Below are 23,619 nucleotides of genomic sequence, written 5' to 3'. Positions count from 1 at the left end.
AAGAAGAAGAAGAAGAAGAAGAAGAAGAGGAAGATCAAGAAGAATATCAAGAAGAAGAACAAGAAGAAGTATTTGAAGATTATGAATCAGGTGAATAAATTTCTCTACTTTTTTTTAATTTCCATCGCTTTTATCATTTCCAACCCTTGCCAATATATGTTATTATTCAATAGTTTCAAACTAAACAGAATCACAACAGACCTGTGGAATAGGCCTACTGGGGAAACCACGTTAAAAAAAAACGCGCGAAGTACACTACCTATGAGGTGGCGTGGAAACGTGTACATATTATGACAATTACAACTTCTTGAATCGTTATATCTCAGAAACGGTGACTCTTAGAGAAAAAAGTATCGATACATTTTTTATAGATAATTTTATGATCTACAATTTTTGTCTGAAGTAATTTTATGATAAAACTTACCGTTTTGCTGAAAATCGCGAAAAACCCATATTTTTGACCTTTGACCTCAGGTAAATTTTTTTCCAGGTATCAGAATGATGAGAAGTTTTGACATGTCATTTATAATTATGTTTTGAACAATTTTACTCACTTTCAGCTTGGTGTGGATTTATGTACCTTCACGCTTATTTTTTAGTCTAATTTGACCGGACTATATAGGTATACCTAGAGTTCAGAGCCGTGAAACCATTGTAGAATATTCCAAGTCCTTTTTTTTTAAACATTAATTGAAATTTTTTTTCTCGCCATATAAAAATATGTACATAATTATAATAATTTTATTTAGCGAGGTTTGGAACCATTTTTTTTGTTTCCATATTAATCAATTAAATATATATATATTTTTAATTAAAATGAATGATATTTTAACGATATTTGAAAAATAAAATTAATTCGATGTCTCGGACCGACCGCGGATCGAACCTGGGCCGCCCATTCGCATGTCTTGGCTTTAAACCAGTACACCACAATGGCCAACAAAGAAGGCGTTCTAAATTTAATATATATACATATATGTAATTTATAATATTCAAGGATGCGAGGTCAATGACCGGGGTTTGTTTATACTTAATTGTGGGTATTGGGTTTTGTAAATTAAACATTAATTTTTGCTTACGTCACGCAATGTAAAAATACGTACTTTTCATATTATCCGATTACGATTTGGATTTCGAATTCAGGTTTTATAATTTTACTATTTTTTTTATTTCATAATTTAATTGGCATAGCCGATTTCCGATTTCTGTTTCAGTTCCGATTCCAATTAATTATTAATATTCATATTGTAACTTTTTTTTAAATCATGTATCAATCCGAAAGCACCCGTTGAAATTTCAACGGGCATAAAACTAGTAAATACATATGTAAGTAGGTAAGGTATTGTTCATGCATTGCATTTTCAGGTCATCGCCATCAAGTGTTTTATTATATGCGGGAAGTAAAACTTTTGAAGCGACTTTTTTATGGGATGAAAATGATTGAAATTCAGGCATTCCTTTTCGGAAGCACGAATGTCGATTTTTCAAAAGTCAAGGTACCCTTCATGGACCTTCCGGTCAACGTTTGAATAGTCTTTCACGGTCAATGCTCTCACTCTCTGTTGACAATTCGTTCAAAATAAATAGGTATGGGTTTTTCTATCCGATTCGTTTACTAGTTCACGGTCGGTTCCGTTGATATGTCATTGACATAAAAATGACCAGGCCGTATGAGCCGTTTGGCGATTGATCGATATATTAGTATAATCAGTACGTTCAATGTCTCATTTATTACAATCGAAATTGATAATTAGGAAGTGAATAAAATTACGCTTTTGAAATTTCATTAAAATTACGCTTTTGATTTTTTTTTTGGGTTAGTATTTATTTTTTGCGAGGCATATTCAAATGTGTATTTCCTTCTGTAGACATAAAGTGGATTGTGGCAGATTTGTTTTATTATCAAATTAAGTTTGCAGCCACTGCATTCCAATCTCAAGGGGCATCTAAAATCACCTTGGTCACGAAAATCAACAAACATAAGATCCCATTATAAAAGTGACGTTAATTGGCTGAAAGCTTCTGATTTGATTTAAGAGAAATGCTTGAGAAATGTATTTGAATATGAATTAAGCTTAAATTTGTATGTATGCATGTTTGAATTCATTTACATTATTAACGTGTCGTGTTGAGTACGTTCAAGGATAGCTTCTTTTCATAATCGGTCAAATGAAAATGTAGATTATTATCTGTTTTTTTTTTTGTTTCGATCAAATATTTGGAGACTTTAATTATATGGGTATAATAAAAAATCTAAGTATAATTTCGATGTCAATATTAAACCGTTAGTTGAACCATAAATTGATTATAAACATCCCTGCAGCCTTATATAATGTTGAAAAACGAAATGTTTTAGCATTAATTTTAATTTTTCATTATAAAAATTTAATTTATAATGAAAAATTTTCTTTGAGATGTAAAATATTTTCCGTTGAAAATTCCCTATTCAATATGGAAAATTTTAGAATAACCTTCACTTAACCGGTAGATTTATATTCATATTTATGGTTATAATATATTCATCGTACATATATTTTATTATAATACATTAACATACATATAAAAGTTTTTGTACGTGTAGCTTTTTTTTACCATTGAAAATTCAATCACGTTTGTTGTGACGACGTCGATTTAAACTGGTTATAACTAGTTTAATCAGTATTTTACTAACACAGTATGGGGAAAAAGTCATCCTTTATTGCGAAGTAACACACTAAGATTTTTCATTTGCTTATAAAAAACATAGTTCCTAATTTTACCCGTCATAATAAATTTCATATGTAGTTGTCTAAATCTATTACAAATGGGTAACTGAATACGTACATTGAAGGAATTGTATTGGCTGCATTTAAATACCTATTCAAATAATTGCGCACTGAGCTGAGCAGATATGCAGTTCGATTTAATTAATTAATAGTATGTATGTTAATTGAGATGAGGTTTATTCAACGCACCCAAAAGCGTTCCTGTGATTTAATAATAGTTGGATCGAACGGTTTTGGTTGATTTATAATATTTTAATTCAACAAATAGTTTAATGAGAACATAAATATAGAAAATTAAATTTTCGCATTTCAAATGAGTGAAATTTGCTCGAAAATTAGTCTCCTGCATACATTTTCATACTCAATTGGTATTAAATGTGCAAACACCTCTGCAAATACTGTTTCTGAGTAGCTTTCAAACGAAACGGAGTGACGTTGAAAACGAAGCGTTGGTTTTTTTAAAGCACTTATACGTCTTACATTTTAAATACAATTATTTATAATATATATTAATTTTCGTATATTCGAGACATATTTTTTTTAAATTAAAATTATATTCGCTTTAAACTAGATCATGTTGAAAATTTATAACGAATTATCGTACTTAACTCAATTTTACAACACGTAACTTACTTACTCATCGCGATAAATATTTATGAAGTATATTCAATTTTGAATATATATTTATGTAGCACATGAAAAAGTTCCCAAATTAATTATAATATATTAAAGTAGTTTTAGGATCAGCGTTTTAAGGTGTGTCTTGTATTATCAACAGTTCCTTTTTTTTTAATGCATATGCATTTTTTTAATATGAAATATTTTCAACATTATTAAGCGTTTCTGAGTATTTCGAACAAATTTCCTCGAAATCTGCAGTAGCTGTTCATATATATACGTATGTGCGAATTTTTTCTGATATTCATACGTATGTAATGTACATATATATATGATTCAACGATTATGTTGAATATTGATCAATGTTTTTTCACACCATTTTACATTTCACACATTACAAATTAAATTTATCCACAATATAAAACATATAAGATTCAAAAGAAAAAGATGATTGTTTTTTTACTGGAAATATTCATAAAATTTAAGTGGGGTAAATCAAATCCTGCTCGTGGAAAACTAACGTGCAGTAAATCGAGTTTGCTTGGAAAAACAACTTAGATAAATCAAACACGCTCTAATTGCTCGGGTATCTCCCGTACTACAAACTACGCTTACAGTAATGATTAATAACAAACGCATCTCAGTATTAATCTGTTGATGAATTGAATTCATTAACTAAACGCCAACAGTTCAACATAACGGCATCTTCATCGACAGTTTTCACCGACTTTTCCCAAACTCGCCCACCAAACCGCAGACTCTCATATCAAATATCATACACACACATATGTATATGTGTATATATGATAGTATACAGAAACACACACTAAGACACGATTGGAGATACTTTTTTATGTATGTATGTATATATGTAGATATATATTGTCCGAAAGTAAACAGTGTCGGCTTACTCATTCTCGCCTCGACACGGCAAACGGTCAAGTTTATTTACAACGCGCTGCTCGGTCGGGTCAAATCGTGTGTGTATGTTCACCGACCGGCCAGACATGCAAATTGAGCTTATGTAACTGATGAATAAATAAATAAATAAATAGTTAGTCCGCGGCTATAAAGTGGTGGGCATCGGAGGCCGGTATTATAGATACACCTGTCGTCGTTCAAACGGCAACAGTTGACGTTACGCTCCGTGCTCCGTATCACGTTCGGTCGGATAAATCGTCGTTTGAGACCGTTCAAATTTAAAGAATTTCAATTCAAATTCAAGAAGAGGATTTGCGGAAGAGCTTACTGCAAATTTTATTTGGAAAAGTTTGAATACGTACTGTTAAAGTGTTGTGCTGTGTGGGTTTCGCGTCTTCATATTTGCAGAGCGTTTATATCTACGAAGGAAATTTGTTAATCGAGGTATGGTATTTGAATTTATTTATTCATGTTTAAATAAAGCGTCAGTCATTTGGATGTATCAAAAATGTAATGTATAACTAAAATTTATGTTTGTACACAATTGCACGTTAGATTTTGTAAAGATCTAAATATGTTTGTATATTCTGTCTACATATGTACATATGTATATTGATTATCTTTTTAATTTTTTTTTTAATTTGAATATAAACACATAACCTTTAATTTCAAAATACATTATCTTTTCCAAATAAAAGACGACATATTGATAAATAGTTTCTTTACCAACCAAACCTAATCTTAATGTATTATAAATGATACTAAATTAATATTCATCAAATAAATATTGCACGTTTGGTCTAAAATTAATTATATTACTTTATTATAAAATTTTATATTATACATGCATTATACACTATTTTAAGAAGTACTATAATAATTTGAATGGTACATATGTATGTACCATTCAAATTATTATAGTATGTATGCATGAATTAATCAAAAGAATTTCGTTGTGTCCCATTTATATTACATATGAAAAAACATTAGTAGATGAGATCAATCAATCTGTCTAAATAATAATATAAATCACCGCTAAACATAAATTTAAAATCGACACAATTTCAATGAAATCGATACGGTAGATCATTTTAATTAGCCGGTTCTTGTGCGTGCTCTACTTTCGACTGCATTTCTAGTGCATAAATTGTATCACAAGACACGCATAAAATGAATTTCATTGAATTAATAAATCTAACATTTCGTAAAGCATCAACATTGCCAAAGTATTGTCATCGTGGGTGATAAAAGTTGTTATTATTTGATAGGCATTACGTATGCTTGCATTAATACCATGCTGATCGTTAGAATGGAAAGTTTTATATGAGTGAGAAATGTAGAGAACATTCTATGTATGTATTTATTTCGACATTAAATATGTATAACGTTCAATGCATTACCGTTTTTTTTAATTTGAAAATGCGCAGTTTAGCCGTAAGCGTTTTTTTTTCAAGGCAATTTGCAAATCTTTCCGATTAGCATACAAACGAAAAATTTAGATAAGTTAGCACTTTGAATTATCGCGCAGAATGTCTTTGATATTATTGATGCAAATGAAAACACATCAACATTTTTTTCTTTACATTCTTACGAATACAATTTTGATCGGTGAAAAATTTAATTTTGTACCGGAACACTGACTGAAGGTCTTCGTTGTTTTTCTGAACGGTAGAGAACATATGTTTGTTATTAAATCAGGTGTCGATGTCAATATATAAATAAGTGTTTGTACAAATTATCACTTGAATAAACGTGAAGTATTATCTCGCGCTGGCATAAGCTGAATTCTTGATCTGATAATGATGAGGGGGAATGTTTTGCGGTTAAAGTTTTCCAAACGAATCAGTTCGTTTTATTTGTTTATTTCCTATTTCTATGCAATTAAAAGTTTTAGGAGAAGAAATGCTGATCTACGGTTCGATATTGAGAAATGCATTCGTGAAAATAATACCCATTCAAGAGTTCGAACTTTAATTATCTGATCGAACTTTGTTCAAGAGGAATTACATTTTGATAAAACCTCGAACGATTTAACCCTTTGAACTCTCAAGACCAAATTTTACTACATAGTTATTTCTTGATATAAAAATACCTTATTAGTATAGCTGAAGTACCTCATGTCAATATTTAGGATTCCACACAATCGCCTACAAATATTGCGAATTTAGTTGAAACTTGCTTGAGTGGTACTTATCAACAGTGTTATATGTGTCATTATTTTTTTGATATAATAAGATTTCAATGATAATTCAAGATTACAAATATTTTTTATGTAAATACACATGTAAATAAATCAATAAAGTGTGTAATATATTGACATAAAATAATAATGTTAATTAATTAAGAGTGATAAGCGTTAAACAAGAGTATAAATTTGCGAATAAAACAAAAGTATAAAAACGAACCACTATTGATTTATAGAAAAAAATACTCTTTTTATGCGACGACACGAATCTGTAATGCATTAAGGTCAAACAACAAGACCTTTATATTTGTTTAGATTTTTTTAATATTGTGTATATATTTTTGTATCCGTATTCTGAAATTTTTAATATATATGTATATAATATAACGAAATGTTACTTGTAATCTAAAAACCGAATTCAGATGTATATTTATAAAGAGCGGAAAAGGGGAAATTGAAACGTCACAGCGTGAAAGAAAATAATGCAAAGTGATGAGAGGCTTTTCACTGACAGAAATATGTTGTTTACGTTATTGTCAAGATGATTGAGCACACGAACGAACACGCTTTATTCACAAAAACACGATGTAACTTCGCATTATTTTGGTGAAAAAAAACCCCCTCCACCAAAAGTCACACTAGTGATCCACGTAAAATTTTCACCAAATAATAAACTACACTAATGTGTTTACACTGAATTAAACGAATGTCAATTAAATGCAATTTAAAAATCGCAAACAGGTGTTACGTAGTATTGCGCTGAGGCAGTTTAAGTCACTTTCTTTTTCACCTCTCCTCAGTTCTTTTACCGGTATTACAAGGTTATCTGCCGTTACGTATTTATTGACAATTGTCAATATGGCTTAGTATAAATAATAATAATTTGTTATTAATTTTAGCATCGAATTGCATGTCTGGATGATGTAAGCTTAAATAAATAAACGGGGCGTCTGCTCGATAAATCACATTGACGTTCGAGTAAATTACGATACATACGGATCGTTTCGGATAAAAGTTATGCGGATTTAATATCTGTCTTTGTGAAAATTACAAATTATTCTCGTTCCATTTTAATGAACTGTCATTTTTATAAATGAAATTGTGTAAAATTTTATGATTTATAATATACATATGTACGTAAGTTTAGTTCTGATGTGTGCCTTAGTGTATGTATGCATGTACGTTGAAAGAACTACAATTAAAATCTAATCTCAAGCATATACTAATTATTATGTCTTCAACAGGAACACCGTCAAGTCTTGTGCAAACAAAGGACTAAAACAAGAGCCAATTCGGGACAAAACTCTGGATAAAAATTCCCAACAAACAATGGAAGCGACATACGGAAGCGTCTACAAAAAACTTGCTTTGGTATGGAATTGTTTTTAACGTTAAAAATACCTTAAAATATTTTCATTCATATAAAAAAAATAATTCTTCACATCCTTTTCGTTCATGTAAAATTAATTAATCGTAGTAAAGTGATGCAAAATTCAAAAGAAAGGATTGCGTATGAGAGAGATGCGGGTGGAGATGAATAGTAATCGTTGGTAGAGTTGCGGATGTGGCTCATTGGGTTTTCCTGATTGATTTGTATTCGCAGTTTTGATTTTCAGAGAAAAACTTTTGTTTTCGTCTGTCATCGAGGATGCGTTCTGGTTTCTTGATTCGAATGTATACGTCATACGATGGATACGTCACGGTTTCGATACGTGACAATGGAATACGATTGTCCTTTGTGGTATGAGACGAGAATTGTGAATTTGCATGATTGACGAAAGCAGAATATCCAAAGGCATTTAAATAGTTAAACATGATAATATCATACTTTTAATTTGTTTACAACTGACGTTTCCATTATTGTAAATTAATCGCAACGTAAATTGTATGTTGTTGCACTAACGTTCCCAGTAATGTGTACGCGTTGGAAATTTCATTGTTATAAAAAAACGCAATGTTATTGTAATGCAATAACAAATTCCTTTACTTCACTCCGGATATAATACAATCTTTGCGGATAAAATATATATTTGTAGCGATCTGTTGGGTAACAATTTAGACGATTTGTCGATGCATTAATCGGTATGATCAATCTTGGCGACAAACTATATATGTACATAGTTAATAGATGATATTTATCAACATACGTAGTTTTAAATATGACTCCGATTATAGAAGTTCTGTCTATGCTCTGAGAATCGAATTATCGTAAAAAAGTTAGCTGCAATACAAAGATCTCTACGACAGACAAAATAAGCAGAAAATTACTTCTCCGTGGGCCTCATAAGGTTTCCGTCTACATAATTATTAGCATGTGACATACATAAACTCAATTACACTCTTATATGTACATATATCTGCGACTATATAATTGAACTGTCAATTAATCTCTCCACCTGTCTTCCAGATTGTAATAAAAATAAAAATTATAACCAATAAAATCATATATTTCAAAATAATTAACCTTATCTATATAGGTAGACAATTTTGTTGAAATTTCATTCTTGTTTGTATTTTCTTTTACATAACGAGAATCAAGGTGTTGAAATTTCCACGAATATTAATCAAAAAAGAAAATTTACACTTAAATTTGTTTTTGTCATATATTTATTCTGAATCGGCAAGGGCATTCTGTTCTTATGCTTAAAACTTCGAAAATGTAATTTCCTTCAGAAGATTAATATCATTAATAACTTTCAGTCCAGCGATTCTTAACAATATTGTCGGCTTGCATTATTGTCAATGTGATATAATATTACATCACAAAATCAGAGAATTTAGTACATTATATTATACTTGTTTGTGTTTGAATAGATACATTTGCGATAACGATATTTCTCATTTGTACCTTACAATTGACAATAATGATTGAATCGATTTCAATCAACAAATATATTTCTACATAAGTGTTTGCAAATCAGTAAATAAATTAATTGAAATATTAAGTGTTTGTTTTAATGTGCAATTACAATAACAAGTCAGATGCCGTGTATGTGACAGTCTACCGAGAGTAAATAAAAATTGAAAGTTAATTACACCAATGTGAAGAAATAAACAACGACTAGTTTTAAAATTCAAATACTGACGACATACATTACTATTAAATAGCTTTATATGTATACAAACGCTTATCGTCGTATTCTCATTGTTTCAGATGTGTTCATTAGTGATGATGGGCCTCGTTAAGGACTCGGATTCTGCCCCGCTGGACATAGCCTCAGATTCTCAAACTTTGGCCAGGATTTTGTGGAAACGATCGCCGATATTTATAGAAGTGGAGCACACGACCGCATCGGATCTGCCCACTCAGCACAATTTGTACGATTCGACTATTTCTCATAATGGCGGCGAACCGTTGTCCTTGTCGACTAGCTCAATTAAGACGAGTTCTACACTCCTGAGAGGTCCTTCGGTTTCAGGAAGTGCCGTCATAAATTTGGTCGACCACCAGATCGTGCAAACGCACGATCATCCCTATAAAGTTCATACGGCTGAAGATGTTTTACATACTCTTTCTGATGTAGACGTTATCCATCCAAACGCCCATGCGCTATCTACTTCTAGAAAGACTACAATAACGACGAACGTAGGACATGTCGTTGATGAGAAAGGAATTACGCCAGTGGTTACTCACGATATAACCCACATACATGAGAGTGTGGCTCATGTTACTGAAGATGAGGAGCATCTGAGGGTTTTGCCTTTGCAAGCTGTGGTTATAACCACTAGGGAACCAGAGCATATAGTCTCAGTACCGAACCACGAAAATAAAGTGTCTCACAGTCATGAAGCGACTAAGGATAAAGGAAGGAAGCACAGGAGGAGGAATATATACAGAGAGGCTGTTGGTGGATATGGAATTGGTTATAGATATGGTGGACAAGGTGCTGGTCATGGGTATTATGTGAACTTTTAAGAAACTGTTACGGATCGCTTATTGGTACTAATGATCTAAAAAAAAAAACGTTGAGCGTTCGATCGCAATCACAGTCTCACAATTGGATGCAAAAAATATTGTTATTTATATAAATGATGAGACGAAGGTTGTACGCGATTGAGACGACATTTTAACAGACCTTGAAATAATGACACGAATTCTATTTATCAAATGGTACGTGTACGAGTCATTTTAAATGCATTTTTGATATAAATTATACAATTTATATTCATGCATTAGTAAAAAGGATTCTGTTAAAGAAAAATGAATAAAAAAAGCACAATTGAGTGCGTGGGCTAAAAGCTCCTTTATATTAAACGGTTAAGCCTTTTATAAGCTCTTTTTTCTGTAAAATGAAAACAACGTTAATGGTTTTCGGATACTCTGTCACGAAATGTAAATTTTGCGACAGTGGAAAAAAAAAGGTAAACCGAGTCCGAGTGGACGAATAGACAGAGAGAAAGAGAGAGTGGAAAATCGAGAAGATTTTTTTTGTTCAATTGAAAATTTCCACAGTATTTCAATATGTATTAATGTGTGAGCAAATACTCGATAAACGTTCGTGCGAACGTGAAGACAGAGCAAGAAGTAGGGAAGAAAGATAAGGAAAAAAAATGAAGCAAGCGTAATTTAGTTTAGTTTAGGGATCGTCTTGTTAACTTTCTTCCCAGTTTTCGTTTGCAGAGATGGTTAATTAGATTTGGTGTCCTTTTTTGTGAAATGTCTACCCACTTGAATCGGCATCGCCGATAGAAGAATTCGATTACTGCAATAAATCGACGACAGTCGACTAACACTGTAAATGAAATGTATATGTATGCTTTAAATTAAATTTTATTAAACCGTAAGAAATTCAATTGAAATATATGTTTGAGTGGAAAGGAAATGTTTTTCGATAGAAAAGATCCAAAAAGTTAGTTACAATGATAAATTATATGGAACAATTGGTTCGATTTTCATTCGGTTCCCTGACATTTCCCGACCGGTTCGAATATAATCCGAGCGATTTGATATATTTTTCAAACTGGACGTATTTTTTTTGTGTATACAAAATATGTAATAAATATTATTTTATGGGTAACTAAATCTGTACAAAATAATTCCAGTTAATAAATAAATAATGATTTTAATTATTAACCGCACATTTTTTTTCAATTATTTATAACTTCTTTTAAATGTGATTTTTTTATCATATACAGTCAGTCAGTTTGCTTAATTTGTACAATCAAGTATGAGTACAAATTAAGCAAATCAAATATGAATCAACGTTTGAGACTAAATATCCAAGAGGTGGTATCTACTGAACTGATTCGACATCCACATAAGTAAACGGGATATATATATATATATATATATATATATATATATATATATATATATATATATATATATATATATATATATATATATATATATATATATATATGTGTATACATGTTCACACATATATAACATTTGAAGAGATAGAATAGCATACATAATTTCATCCCAAAAGTCATGTCTAGACGTGTAGTAATGTTTCAATTTAGCAAATAGTATACATAGTGGATATAGCGAGCACTAATTGCTAAAGTTCATATAGTCCACAAGGCCGGCATAATTCGAATTTTGGCCCAAATAACCCATCAAAATGTTAATTTACGTGCATACTTGCAAGCCTCTCAAGGTCGCAAAAATCTCCACGTGGTCCATTTTCACAGGTCAGTTGTTGTGTTACACGGTCAAATTAAAAGGAAAATTGTGCGAAAAGTTCAAAAGCGCAGCGAGAGTAGCTCGGGTTGATTTTCTAGGATGTACATATGTACATTTTGGAAAACGTTATTTTCTATGTGAGCCAGTGTACATCTAACTGGATTCTAAATGATAATAAGAGAAATATTATTTGAAATTTCTGTATCAAATAAAATAGAAGCGTGCAAATTGCGCAACTAAATGATGTGGGATTTGTGTACATAGTTTATAATTAATACATAGTTTAGTTCAAGTAAAGATAAAATGTATATATATTCATATGAATGAATTTGGTAGTTATATAATATGGGCAAAAATAGAAGGTGATACATACAAATAGAAACATAAAATTAAATAAAAATAAGGTGATATTGGAAAATAAGGTACACGAAGATACTATTTATTTATTTATTTATTTGGAAAATTTACAGTTTATTAAGTTACATAGATTGATAGTAAAAAAAATATAATTATGTTAAGTAAACCATTAATAATTTTCACATATAGGTAAAAAAAAGAAAAGCTCAAACATTTAAAATAAGAAACAAAAATGATAATAGAGTAAGATAGTTAAAGAAAACAAAAAAAGAAAAAAAATAGAAATAACAGTATAATAAAAATATCAAAATAATAAGAATAATAATATGATAAAAATTATGAAATAATAAAAAAAATATAATATATAACAAAAAACAAAAAGACAAAATAAATACATCAAAATAAAAATTCATAATCACAATCGTAAATTTTCATTAAAATTAATCATCGAAAAACAAATTTGCAATAATTACTCTAGCTTGTATAGCATTAATATTAAATAAGTCAAACATAGAAATTGTTAAGATTAGTGTGTTGACGGTGGAGCTTGCACGCCAGATGAATGAGCTTCTTCCATAATTAGAAAAAGTATTAGGTATGTAAAGGAGCTCATTACATCTAGTCATTCTATTTGGTACACGCAATGTATGAACTACTGTGCTTATTCATTTGAGTTCATATTAATTTATTGTTGTACTTTATATGTATGTACTATTTAGCACGTTTATTGTATTTTTCCTTATCTTGCAATGATGCTGAATTGATTTTTATATTGTAGATATATCAGTATGGCTGTTAGCAGTCAGCTATATGTATGAACAAGATAATTAGGCCCCCCAGACACGTTGCTTAAAATATCAAAATCTACATACATATTATAAATAAAAATAATAAATATTGAAAAACCCAATTTAATCAAATGTAACGACATCTATACATATACAACAAAATGAAAACGTATTTTTTTATATATATTATTTTTTAAACTTTTTTTATGATTAATTCGCAGAAAAATTAAAATAATAAATATATATATACATATATAAATATCTATGTATATATATACGTATGTTTTTTTTTAGAATGATACATATATTTTGTGAGTGTAAATTATAATAATTCTAACATATAAACAATAACGAAATGTTTATAATGATTTATAAATTCAACTATAGAGGGAGTGCTTACGTTATTGCATTCAATGTTTAATCAATTAAATAAAATTTCATACATATTAAAAACTTATCAGAAAGGCTATGTAAATTATATCTCAGAGTTTTATATTTCATACATTTGCGTTGATATAGAATATCATTTCACCTTTTAGTTTCAAACACGGTATCCAAACTCGCAAAGTTTGCTGATTATGCACCCGGGCTTCTATAATATTATACCCATATAATACTATGACCAACTTATTTCAAAATTGACCGTATTAAATTCAAAAGCCTTACTTTAAAAGTTTTAAAAGAACTTCCCGTTGGTTGTTTTAATATTTTGCGGGTGCAAAGTATAACGGGCAATTTTCGCGACGACACAAAAAGTGATTGCCGGTTGAAGTTATGGGGTAAGAAGGGCGAGAAAATTGGACTATACGTCAACGCGGCTCGGTTAAATTGAATGAGAGAATATTATATATACCATACACGTGCACATTATGTATTATACAGGGTTGGGAAAAATTCACGCTCCAGTACTTACATATGTATGTACACACACATGTGCGTAAGTTTGTATAAGAAAAATTGTTTTCGAATCGTACGTTCCGCGTGGTCCAATTTGTCGATCGGGAATACGTTTAATATTATACATACATATATGCATTTAATAAATATTTTCGTACGTATGGATGAAATATATACACACGTGGTTAAAAATAGACTAAGGCAACAGTTGAAATCTTTGTTTGTTCTTGATTTTAATGAACGTCGCATCGAGTGATGAAATTTCCGTGGAATGTAATTAAATTCATACCGCACGTCGTATGGTTAGTTAATAAGATTTGTTAAGTCCCGGTTATACTCTCAACATTATTTATTGATGATCACGCTTATAAGAGCTACTTTAGACAGGAAGCATGTACATAGGAGCTAAAATACTGAACAGTGTGAACCAAACAGTGGTTTCCTACTATGTCTATGTAGTATAAACAGAACCGAAGAATAAAGTTAGCAATTTGATGTTTTGATTTGTTAAATGGTTGTCGGTCATTTTTGCATAATGAAGTTGCAGTTATCAAAATATTTGTTATGTGGGTTGGATTCTTTATTCAGAACTATGTATGTAAATACGTCAAAATAATTTGGAATTTAGTACATCATGAAACGATATTATTGGCATTGTTTAAGCAAATTACATATTCATATATGTATGTATGTATTTATAAAGTGGTTCAAAAAACTTGAACACAGTCAATAGTATACATATTTTTTTCTTTGATTCAATCAATGATGCACACTCTTCTTAACAGATTGAAAATTTTAAAGAATTTATACAAAACAGCGCAAATCGAGATGTTGAATAACTCGAATTTTTGTGAGAGAGATAGGACAGAGATACCGATTTGTTGACATCGTTTCAATGAAACCAGATAAATTGGCAAACTCTGATCGTAAACCATCGACCTTGGAGTCTCGTATCTAAGGTCTGGTCAGCAGCACACACCAGGGATAGAACCCGTGACCACACAGTTGAAAGAATTACATCCTAACCGTTGATATATGATGCTGGATATATAAATATATACATAGATATCATGCTAGGATCAAATCATAATGACGTTGATTTGAATTTTTGATACTTTTCATTTGGAGCGTTGCACGAATGTTATATTACATATATTAGAAGAATGTATAATATTAAGAAATATTCAAATGATAGTGAAATTAAATATATTTTAATAATTAAAGTTGACATTGGTTTCTTCGGTTTGTATAAGGCTTTACATCTCGTACATATTTACCAGAGAAACACTGAATAAACAAAGCCAACGTAATATGAATGCTCTTTCAACCAATATATGTATTATATAAATTTGAGTTGTGGGTAAAAATAAAACTGTCAAATCCAGTCAAATGCCAGTGGGCGGAAATTTGATAAGCGTATGTGTTTATTTAAAAGCAAAATTAAAAAAAAATTCAATACACAAACATACATGTATAAGAAGGAATATGTGATGTAATGAATGTTTTTATTTATTTAAAACATTCAAATTCAACCATAGTGAAATTACAATTTGTCTCAAAGCGTCAATATGACCAAAAAAGTGTTATTGAATTCGTATGAAATATGCATGTATGATTGCGAAAAATCATCGAATCAATTATAATAAATGTTGCAATGAAAAAAAAATCATTCAAATAATTCGTATTAAAAGAAAATGGTATTGAGCTGTCAGTTGCGTAAAAAACATTGGTATTGATCGGAAAAACTGATGAAAACCGTGACGTTTTTGAATTGTCAACCTTCACGGTTTTTCGCGGCCGTTTTCACCTTTTCCCCAATTTCCTGTACGCCACGGTTTTCCATTCACAAAAAATGGCCAGGTTGTGTGGGGTCTCTCACGCGGGGGAGCTTTTCACCACAACAACACCGTCCCCATTCACCCCCTCACCTCGGTGGAGGGTGTTCGCACATGATTTATTATTTCCCCACTCGGGCTAGGTCAAGAAGTGGCATGAATTATCGTGATATCGGTGGGTTTCAACCTTGAAATTGTATTTATGCACCGATATTTAGTTCGCTGCTCACGCGGAACACACTTTGAGTGGCCGTGGGCTGGACAAGGAGGGGGGTTATTTGGACCTTGGCACGTAAGACTGTAAATCAACTGGTAATTAACACTCCTATTCACGGTTTGGTGGTTAGTGTTTTGCCAGGAATCGATAACTGTGATTTTCTCATTAGCTTAACACTTCTTTTTTACTTCAACCTATAGGTATTCGTTTAGTCAAAGTCGGTTTAACACAGTGGTAGATTACTCAATTATAAAATGGATGTTTCAGGTTCAGTTCTCATGTAATGCTAAAATTAATCTTGCCTGTTTACTCATTGGAGACATTTATTGCTATAGATTTTATTTTAATTCCAAATTATTTTAATAAATTAAAAATCCATTACACATAATATAATAGGATTTGTTTGATAATACATTTTAGGCAGATTCATATTACTTCTTAGGCAGATTCATATTATTTTTAATAAAACCCATTGGAAATCAGCAACAAACTTTTTAAAGTGATTTTTCATCAGTTTTATTGTTCGTAAAGTCAGATAAGTCAAGTTATAATTTGTTCAGTCTATTTTAAAGCAACTGAGAAGATTTTGATGCTATATTTACATAAGTTTCTTTAACTGGGTCGGCTTTGTTTTGAAAAAGTACATTAAGATTGGTATCTGTTGGTATGAATTTTCTTAGGCACGTTATATGTACATATAATACTAGTGGTTTTACCCGGCTTCGCTTGATATTTGTAATATAGACCTCTTAAACATGGCTAATCTAATAGTAAACGTTAATTTGTTTTTTTATTAATTTCTTTTTAATTTAACAGCCAACCAGAAATGAATTACACACACACTAAAAATGTTTTTACTTTATCTATGCACGTAATAACAATAGATGTATGTAGTTTTGTGATCATGCGAAAATTCGTACTCGAGATTTTGACTTATTTGAACTCGGAATCGATCACTGATTGCGTTTTCATAGTCTAAAAATGTGTGTGTGTGTGTCTGCATGTATGTGTGTTTCATCTTATATTCTTCAAATACAGTTATGGGTTGGTCACATCCGATTTTTTTTTATATATAAGTGATCCAGAACTGAAAAGGAATCCGGATCCGGAATTGAAAAACGAATCGGGATCTGGAACTGTAAAAGGTATCCGGAACAGGAAATGAAAAAGAAATCGGGAACCGGAACTCAAACAGGATCTTACATGCAAAGTCTCTTTCGAAATTATATATTAGATTAACAATATTGAATGTGTCCGAAAGAAAATTTATATATTTATTTATTAAAAATAATATATTTTTTAAAAACATTCACACCAAAGTGTTTCTACATATGTCTTTATTTATTTATCCATTATAACTATATACTCATCCCGACCATTGGCGCCACCACAGGCTGCCTAAGGTGACGCCTATGATCAAACTTTTGTTAATATGTAAATATCAAATACCATAATTACACATAACGATTATACACAAAATATGAGTTGAAAACACTTTGTGACAACCCTTGCCTCAACTCTTCCACTGCGGAAGCCGCTATAGCAGCTCCGTCATATGTAGATGTTCCTCTTCCCAATTCATCGAACAAAACTGAACAGTTAATTGCAGCGCGCCTCAATATTGCTGCAACTTCACTCAATTCAACCAGGAAGGTCAACTCTCCCGACATTACATGGAAATCGTCATCGCCCATCGTCTTGCAAAAATGTTGAGATAATTGATGCGATGACGATTGAAAGGTTTCATTCAATCTATTAAATAAACTTTTCATTCTTACTTATTATTAATACTTAACTAAAGAAATAATAATAAGACTATAGAAATTCTTTCAAATAAATATAAATATACATATGTATATCTGGATATACATACGTACAATATATAGTGTTTTTTTATACTTGTCACTATTAAGACTAATAAGTATAAACATATTAAACATTTGAACGTAAATAAATTCCTAATTAGTGTTTTTAGTTCTACTTATATACAATGCAAACAAAACATTGGTTTAAGTATTTGTCTTGTCTATCAAGTAATCGTATCTATATACGAAGTATCAATATCACGTTTTAATGCGTCCCATCTATCAAGTAATCGTATATTTTTTTTCTTTCTATCTCTTTGAAAGGTGATGGTAAACATATACATTCACAATTCCACATGTATCTATTTCCATTTTTACTCTAAAAGATCAAAACAATTTCAACGGGGGTAACGTTTCAAGTACATATGCCACTAATTAAACAGTAGATGTAAATTTAAATTTAGATTAAGCCATTTGATTGTCGATGACCTTAGAGTATTTTCGGTAAATAAATTCGATGGAAAATAAATAAACAGGTGGATACGTATTTAGCACTCGAAGCGTGGGATCGAATCAGACATGCTGCGGGGGCGCGACGAGGGAGAAATTTTCGCGGTTTTTTCCGTTTAATTCGGCAAATAAGGGTTACAAATTTGCCGGTTAATCTCGTAAAGCCTGAAAAATGTATAAAGTATACACACTCCAACCGCGAGCTATTAATCCTCAGTAAGCGTCAGTGGTGCGCATGCATAGAGTGGAAAAGGTATGGGGATGAAAAAAAAAACACACACACAAACAGGAATAAAAAACACATACGGCACACGGACACACTAAGCTCTAATGGAACGGATTTTGATAAAGTTGGTCCAATCGACCGGATCGTCCGGATTATTGTTATTGGTCGGTCGTTTCGAATTCAATTTGAGAAAATGATGGATGCGAATGCGATGGACGCGTAGGGGATAGTTGCCGAATCAATTTCAGGATTATTGCCTTTTCGTAAACAAATCACTGTATTGGGTTAATTCAAATATACACATGTAGCTTCCTTCTCTATATTATAGATGATGGCATGTTTTTAAATAAGCACATGTTTATTTATTCATTTATTTATAGCAAATGAATATATAACAAAAGTAAATATATGTCTTGGATGAAAATCCTTTTTCTTATCTATGTGTATTTCTACTTTTCCTTAATATGATTCTATTAATCAACATATATGGGGAGAACATAAAGAGAAGAATACTCGGCGGATGGAATTAAAACTTGAAATTTGTATTGAGGATTTTGGCGCCTCTAGATTTTGAAGCCTGGGACCGTTGCTCCCTTTGCAAGGCTCAATGTATACGATCAAGTAATTGCAGATCGCACGGTGAAATGACCATAAACCAAGCGCATAGATGAGGTTAGCCTTGGTTACTCGCATTCGACTTTTTCACACTTGTCCTTGAACCTTTGCGGCCCTTTCACCTTTAATTTTCACGTTTATTACAAGGCTCTTCTATATTTAACTTCGCTCATTGGTCTGACATGGATATTATATCCTACATTCTATTGATCGTTTTGAAACTTTACAATTTAGACAACAATATATATTCAAATAAATTCCGCCAGTACAATGGTGACAAATAATTGTAATAGAAACGTAAAAAAGGCCTTATGGTAAGTAGCCTTATTTATTCTCCTTTCCGCCACCCTCTCGCTTTGTCAGATTTCAATTATTTACACCTAGTTCTTTTTCTATTTCACACTTATTCCTATCTTAATAAATTTGTATTATAGGTTCTCACTATCCCTCATATACATTTTTATTTCACTCATAGGTTTTATAATTAATGCTAAAATGTTCATATTATACTTCTGATATACATACATATGTATGTATGTACATACGTACGTGTTACGGCCAAATTTTAAACGCTCATTCACAACAGCTCGGACAGATTTGGTCTTTCTAGCTTGATTTATATATTTATACTGCGATATTTTACAATCCTTTTATCATACTAGATTTTATAAGCCATTTAAAGTCATCACATTTCGTTTTTATAATCCTACATGTCCAAGATTAGATCTGTCAAAACTTCGTTGTTGAAATAGTGAAAAACATATAAAAGCCCTGTAAATAGAAAATGCAAAAATGTACAAAAAAATTCTATCCAAACCAGACCCAGTGATTTGTTTTTAATTATAATAATTATTTAGTAGTTTTTATCTAGCTAGCTAGATAAAATACCGGAACAACTGACTCGTGTACCGGGACATGAGGATACATATCTATAAACTGGAACATGTCCTGGTCTACCGGGACGTATGGCAGCCCTACTTTAGCATTTGTCCTTGACCTTGTATAATAGATATATGATTTCCGAATATTTGGCTGTATTTTCCACATGTATTTTCCTTTCAAATATAATATGTATAAACTGTTGATTTTTCTTCGGAAGACTTACATATATACTTTTTGAGATGATTGTATATGTATGTTCAAGCCCGTTTACCGTTAAAAAAAGTTTACTGGTATTTATGTATAAATCAGGTATAAACTTAAGCAAAAATCCAATATATCACTTATCCATAGAATTTAAAGAATACATTCGATAAAGAGTATTATTCTTTTCCTTGTTGTTGAAATATATTATTGGCGACTATCCAATTTTTGGGTAACATATCGTATTATAATTTCATAATGAACTATCATTGAAAAAAGGCTATTGTGTGAAATTAAATAAGTAAATAATTGGGCGCTTTTACCATTTGCTCGAGTGCTAAGGAGATAATTATGTACAATTGTCGTATAATTGAGATTCATGTTGGATATTAGTGGTGCATTAGTCGAATTACACACCTGAATTATAATCTACGTACAATGGCACATTGCAAACTTGTATCAATTCGAAAATTTTGCATGAGTCTGGGTTTAATCTTTTGTAAAGCATGCTGATAATTATCGGCTCAAGTTTAAAGCTGTCTTAAAATATTCTATAATATAAACATTAGAAGTGATTGCCGATACATACATACATACATCGGCATATAAAAAGTGCGATAATCGAAATGGATTTTTCACATAGGGGGGATTATCCTTAATGAAGACGTATAATATTGAAAGTTTGCACAATACATAACTAACTTTAAAAGAACTGTTAAAGTAAATAATTCCAATGGCGCAATCTAAACAAACAATAGGGTAACTTACGATGCTTTCAGATTAGGAAAGTTTCTCGTACGTACCTATTGTATTAAATTTTGAACTTATACCCCATTGTATAATATAATACATTGTGGTATTTACTAATTGGCGTATTGCATTTCGATTGCACGCCACATAATTCGTATTCCGCATTGTAATTTGCGCAAAAAATGCAACGAAGCTCCGACACGAAATGCAGTAATACCGATCAACATACATATTTCCGATACGATTGCATCGATGCACGTGTGCCTCGATTGGTCGAAAGCAATAAAGAACCGTTAATTGAAAACGAATATTTGATAATTGGTATGTCATATTTTCAAGTCATAAATATTATAATCATAAAAGTTCATGTATCATTAGATATTCCGGCAATATATAATATTATATTATACATTCAATGGAAATGTATCAAAAATATTTAATTGGTTTTTTTATATTTTACATATATACAGAATATGAAATGAGCTTGATTTTCTTTATAAAAAATTCACATGTGCGTATAAAAATATTATTTGAAAGCTTCATTGTAAAAATATGAGTATTATTACAATATTTTCGCATAATACTTCGCGTATAAAAAAGCAATATAAAATTATATTTATGACTAAATTGCGCCACGAAGTAAATTTTACAGCTATTGTTTTAAATAAATTTAGAACCCCCTTGGAGCTTGGGGATTTTAGTGCCAAATGACTTTCCTGTTTTATGTCTCGCGTTTACAAACTAAAATCGTATAAAACACACACACATTCACCAGATAGCTTAACGATATCGTCTCGCATATAAAAAAAGAGTAACCACAGCTCGTGAATAAACAGACATATCACCGTGTGTATGAAAGGGCGAGCAAATTACATAGATATGTACCTAACGCATATTTCACCGGTCAAAATACGCGAAAACATAATAAACAAGACGCACACAAAGAAGATTCGCATTAAAAAACAATAATAATAAATAAATCGAAAAACAATACGAAGGAGTGCAAAAATAATATCGTAAAACAACAAAAAAAAAAAAAATTGCGTTCGAAAATTAAAATACCTTTCACGTGTAACAAAGCATTAACTCGATTATTTTTCCATTGTTTGCCGACTCGTCCGACATGTTTATTGTGCCCGGCGCGTCGACAAAACGCGCGAAATGATGATAAAAATAATAACGAGCCTTCCGACATTCCCGTCTCTAAAATTCGCGAATTCCCTTCACATCCCCGAATTCACGAAAAAATAACACGGCTGTTGTGAAAATCCGCAGTATAGGAGTTAATTGGGCGTGCAAAGGTGCGCGATCGCTGACCGTACACATTTTCCCACCCCCCCTTCTCTCCTCCCCGCTTTTTACTGAGTTTTCCGATTTCCCCTCCACCGATATACCGTTATGACTTCCCGTGCAATATTAGCGATTATATATTTTTTCCCCACTATCAGCGATAATCTACGGCAGCTGGAATGAAAGTTCACGCTGACGTTTGTTATTTATGGATTATCTTCGTTTATTGCCACACGCCACAGTGGCCGATGGAATGGTTATATTTATCGATTAGGATAGCTAATTTATTAACTATACATATATTTTATATTCAAAGCTGATCAAACACTTTCAACTCTCCACAAAGATGTCTTTTTACACCTAGCAAAAATACATTAGACGTCTTAGACGAAGGGTTCCTAACCAGTCGATCGCGAATCAACATTTGCTCTTAATAATTAAGATTCTGAATTTTGAAAATAATAATAATTTCTGAAAATAATAAGTCTAGCAATAGTAATTTCTGATGAAAATAATAAGTCTAGCAATAGTCATCGCAATGAATTTTCCAATGTATGTGGGAAATTAAGAATTACAGCTGATTGAATTGCAGGCTGACTTTACTTTGACACAATTGAAATATTTGGATCATAAAAAATATGACAAAACGTCTATGACATATTTATGAAATTTTTTAAATTATTCTGTTTTTGCAGTTAATCAAAGCCTTTTAAAATGAATATTTTTAATTTATAAGCAAAAAAACAACAACAAAAAAGTCGGTCGCCATGAAAATTTAAATGAAAAGCAGCTCTCAATCCAATTTAGATGAAAAGCAGATCCCGATTTTGCCTTTCTCACTTTACTTACATACAACTATGTATGTATGTACTTTATTCTTATTTTATGGCTGCTAACATATATGTACATTTTGTACTCTCAATGGTAATATCTGATCAAAATTATATGAATCACATGAAATGTCTTAAAAAAGCTGTGAGTTAACAGACAAAGGAAAAATTAAAAACCTAGATTATATGTATACTCTTTATTGGAAGGCTTCAATTAGGTTGGCTGTTAAGTGATGACAACAAAGTTGAAGCCGCATCGAAACACTTGCAAGAGTAATTACGGATAAAAAGGATTGAT

The 23,619-nt window shown here is 31.2% G+C and overlaps 1 protein-coding gene across 2 annotated transcripts in view; it reads left to right on the top strand.

Annotated features, from left to right (window-relative positions):
* Nucleotides 1–4,277: 4,277 nt before the first annotated feature.
* Nucleotides 4,278–23,619, top strand: part of LOC143914206 (uncharacterized) — a 40,324-nt gene continuing 20,982 nt past the window's right edge. Inside the window, exons 1-3 of one of the 2 annotated variants that reach the window (XM_077434320.1) lie at nt 4,278–4,748; nt 7,734–7,860; nt 9,644–11,567. In XM_077434320.1, the coding sequence (XP_077290446.1) occupies nt 7,819–7,860; nt 9,644–10,405 (804 nt within the window). In that variant the 5' untranslated portion in view covers nt 4,278–4,748; nt 7,734–7,818 and the 3' untranslated portion in view covers nt 10,406–11,567. Of the gene's footprint in view, nt 4,749–7,733; nt 7,861–9,643; nt 11,568–23,619 lie in introns of those variants that run through there. The other variant, XM_077434321.1, reaches the window with a different exon arrangement.

This window comes from Arctopsyche grandis, chromosome 7 (assembly GCF_051622035.1).
Source record: "Arctopsyche grandis isolate Sample6627 chromosome 7, ASM5162203v2, whole genome shotgun sequence".
NCBI lineage: Eukaryota > Metazoa > Arthropoda > Insecta > Trichoptera > Hydropsychidae > Arctopsyche > Arctopsyche grandis.
Note: the sequence above shows the minus strand (reverse complement) of the source record. Positions and strands in the feature narration are given on the sequence as shown.